The 4542-nt window shown below is 35.6% G+C and overlaps 1 protein-coding gene across 1 annotated transcript in view; it reads left to right on the forward strand.

Moving 5' to 3' along the window:
* The window catches only part of LOC106472964 (V-type proton ATPase subunit H-like), a 22068-nt gene that overhangs the window by 10510 nt on the left and 7016 nt on the right, over positions 1-4542 (forward strand). The window contains exon 5 of the mRNA XM_013933633.2: positions 3496-3600. Within this exon, the coding sequence (XP_013789087.1) occupies positions 3496-3600 (105 nt within the window). The remainder of the gene's footprint in view (positions 1-3495; positions 3601-4542) is intronic.

The raw sequence follows: 4542 nt of genomic DNA on the forward strand, positions 1-4542 counted from the left end.
GTTCGGCTTGATTTGTTTCTTTTGTTCTGGTTCGACTTTTTTAACCTACATTTTAGTGGCTCATGTGGTATATTTCTTTCAACTTTTTCATTTCTTACCATTTTCCACATTTTTTCTCAGGGGGATCCAAAAGACTTTCTCTGTCCAGTACATTTTGTGGGTTGCTTCATTGTTTTCAATGCTTCTTTCTGTTAAATCCATTTCCCACATCTCCTTGCCTTACTTCACTTCTTTGTCTGTGATTTTTTCCCTTCCTCCTTTACCCATTGGGTTTAGATTGTGATTCAATTGGCCTTTTATTTCTTGCCTCTTTCTTCCCATCATCACTTCCTGGTGTCTTCATTCTGATCATGCACATTCCTTTTTCTCTGCATGTCTACCCTGCTGTCCTTTGGAGGTACTTATGGGTCTAAATCTCATACGTTCATCTCCCATTCTCTGCTTTGAGTAGCTGTTTCTTCCTTGTCAGGGTACCGTTATCCACCTGTTGCCATCCTCTACTCTTTCATAAGACTGTGACTAAGTCAGTTACCTTTTAGTATCTATAATTCTTCTTTTTCAAGGGCATGTCCCTCTTTTTCTTTCTGAATCCCTCTCTGTGGCAAGTGGTGCCTGACCAGGTATTCTTTAACCATTCAAATCTGCACTGTAAGCCATGTTGACTTACTTGTTATCATTCCATGGCCAGACAATGCACACTGTGAAGATGGGGTGTTCCACAAGATAACTTGTAGGTTTATCCTCATGATAGATTTGTCCATACCGGACTGTACTCATCCATGGACTACATGGGTAAAGCAGAAGGGGATTGCTGCCTATCCCCTGTGTGCCTTGTATTGAATAAACTGATATGGGCTGCTTTTCAAGATAGGGTTTTGTGGCCAGGAGGTATCCTCCTGAATTGGTAAATGAAATACTAACAACATATAGAAATGATTATTAAAACCATTCATTTGAGAGTAGGGTGGTGGTGTTCTACTGGTGTAGATGATGTGATATCCTCCACTATGAAACAAAAACAAATGGGAGTGAACCGTCAAAATTGTAGTTCACCCTTTGATTGGGAAGTCTCATCCTACCCCCTTATGGATGTCGATTCCCTGTGGCTGGGTTTTGTATTTAGAGTTCAACCAATCAACATAAGTCCTCACACATGTATTACAAATGTCTATATTACCTCTCTTGTTTATATTCTTGTTACTTCATCAGTGCAGATTATTGTGAGTCTTCCCCTTCTGCTATCCCTCGATGCTTATTATTCCAAGAATGTTACTGTCCTTGGAGTAGTTCCTGTCAATTTCAAATTTGAGGGAAATGGTTTACATTAAGTAGACATATTTTGGATGCCGGATATCAGGTTCTCGGATCAATCAATCAATTGTTCATATTATCATGTGCCCTGTTCATGGATCGGGGGTAATAAATTGTCTCCGGTCTCCTGAATTTGAGGTGAAGATGGTATGATCCTCTTTCCTATCCCCACATGGATGTCAGTTCCTGGTGGCCTGGATTTTGGATTGTAGTTGACTTACCCAATTACAATCCAAAAACCATGCCACTGGGAACCAACATCCATGCGGTAGTAGGATGAGGATAATATCATTACTTACCAATGATATTATCCTCATCCTACTACCGCATGGATGTTGGTTCCCAGTGGCATGGTTTTTGGATGTAGTTGACTTGCTGTGTATGGTCCATCGTGCCCTAGCCACACTACACCTAGGGGCACCTCCTTTTATTCTTACCCACTTTTATATTTTTGGCTCCCTATCCTGCCATAGTTCTCTCCCAATTGGATCTGCTCCTCCATTTTTCCACCCATATATGTGACATTTTTCTGAGATGGGCAAAGAATATACCTGGTTCAGAAGTGGTGTGGTCTCTCACATCAGATCTTTCATTCTAAAGATCTCCTCCTGATGAGTATCCTTTGGATGCTTCTTTCTTTCCCTCACACCGGTCCCTCCACCTATTCAATGTCGGATTCTAGCTATTTATGTGAGAAAAGCTAATGTACCATATTGAAAGTTATAATTTTCCTATACTGAAAATGTATTTCCGATATGTACTTACCTCTTCCACACTGAAAACCAGTGCTTCCATTTTCTGCCAAAAAGTGAAGTGATAAAGTGGTAGAATTGAATAGAAGGAGTCACATGCATCAAGAAAGTATGATGATTTGCATGAGAGACACATTGGAATCAGTCAATTCAATTAAGTGGGAGATTATGGACATGTGGCATGTAGTAAAAACTTTTTTTGCATATAGAGGGCAGCACTAAATGAGAATAGCTATTTATGTAAGAGGAAGTAACTACCTATCAGAAATACATTTTTAGTGTAGGAAAATTATAGCATTAGAAGCAAAGTGATCTCCAGTAAATGGCATAAATATAGGCAAAACTAAGTCATTAAGAGGCCAAAATCATTACAAAATATAAAACCAATTATTTAGATAACAATATCCAAGATATAAAGAATCTGTCTTTATGTAGATTCTATATGTGTTCCTGTAAAGTTGGCAATTTTGTAATGAGGCATATAAACATCCAGGTTTCATGGCATAGAACACAGATGGCAGCACGCATGCAGGTTTGGCGAATGTTTCAAATACAGGTCGCCAGAGGGAAACGTTTTTGGTAGCCATGGGGTAAATTTTAATTTTGCAATCAGTGGGTATAAATGTTTTTTCAGATATATCTGAATTACTCAGCAAAAGGGTTAAAAGTTGCAAGAAGGATAAATTATCAAGATGCATGTTTGTCACAAACTGACAAGTTGTTCACTAGTTTTTCATAAAGAATTACTGAAAGAAGAAAATTGGTTTATATTCGAGATAAACTTCCCATTGTATATTTATTTTACAATATAACATAAGATGTTTCTAGTTAATTACATTTTAGATCATTTAGGATCCTGAGTATAGGCTTAAAACTATCTTAGAATCTTTATACCTTGTGAATTTAGAACTGGTATTGTGAATAACAGATAACCAATTACAGTGTTTCAAATATTGCAATGTTAGGACCATCTGTAAACCTGCAACTGTTTATAATGAGTAAAATGTGATGTAAATTATAGTTTTTGTCATGTAGTAAAGACCATTTGGCTGTATAGTGAGCAGTTGATGTGTAATCAAGTTCAATAACTTCAGATGTATATATATGTCCATTCTGATGAAATATGTGCAATTAAAATAGCATTATGCACATCTTCAAAGCATAAAACAAAGAAAATAATATACACAAAATATAACTTGACAGTTATACTTACCATATTATTGTATCATCTGTGCTGTTGAGAATGGTTATTAATGAGCAAATACATCAAATTATACAGTTTATTTGAGGACGGAAATACGTAGAAAGTTGTTTGAATACAAGTTACAAGATTTTATTTAAACATGTACATGGCACTTTGTGTGTTACTTACAACTGATTAACACTGTTTTCACAAAATGTTTAGCTTAGTTTTCATCTTTCACTTGTTTAGACAAGCCGTATTCTAGCAAAAATAGCTTGTTGGAGTAGGGAGCTCATGGATGGTTCAGACCTTCATTTTTATCTAACGTGGCTGAAAGATCAGCTCCGAATGCCGGTAAGATTGGATTGAAACTGTACTTTCTCTTTTTTTTTATTATGTTTACTAAATATACTTAGGTTTTGGCTGTTTTTATGTAACTTAATATTTTAATTGGTATTATTTGTGGAAATGAAAGTAAACAATGGAGTCTTACAAGTATAACTTTTTGAAAAGATTGTTTAGAATGTTTATTGAGCTTTTTTTTAACCTACCATGTCCATAAAATTGCCAAATACTTTTCAGAGTGAAACTAAAATTTAATCATCTCTAGGCTGTACATGCTCTAGTGGTTAGAATACGTGACTGAATCTGAGGGATCTATGGTTCACATATGAATGTTGCAAAAATGTGCTCTGCACTTTGGGTCCATGGGTGCTTTATAAGAGTGACAGTAAAACCCAATTATCTGGTCAGATAAGAGTAGCCCAATAGTTGGCAGTAGATGCTGTTAACTACTGCATACTCTCTAGTCTATCAATTTGAAATTAGGGATGGCTAATTATCTTTTCTACTAATTATATATTCGTGTACAACATACTTGTATGTTTTACTAAAAGCATGCCACATTTAATTTAAATATGCATAGTAATTTTGGAATGATAGTTAACCTTGATTCTCCAATACAGGGTTAATAAACTGACACCACAAACATTCAGTTAACCCTTTTGAGATGGGTCACAGGTGAAAGGCCATGTCATCTCGTTTGTTGCCTCGCATTCAAAATTTCATTGAACTACTATTTCATGAATTTATATCAATAAGTTTGGTATCAAACTGTAAAGTATAATTCAAATTTGAGAACTATACATTACTCAATTTCTTAATTTAAAAGTAAATATTAAAAAACACAGCTAAACATTGATTTTTGTGTGTCACAATGATATGTTGAATGCAGCACTGGTTCAAATTAGATGTTTGTGATGTCAAAATACTAAGTCCATAGTTTGTATGAATTAG

Source organism: Limulus polyphemus, unplaced genomic scaffold (genome assembly GCF_000517525.1).
Source record: "Limulus polyphemus unplaced genomic scaffold, Limulus_polyphemus-2.1.2 Scaffold5775, whole genome shotgun sequence".
Classification (NCBI taxonomy): domain Eukaryota; kingdom Metazoa; phylum Arthropoda; class Merostomata; order Xiphosura; family Limulidae; genus Limulus; species Limulus polyphemus.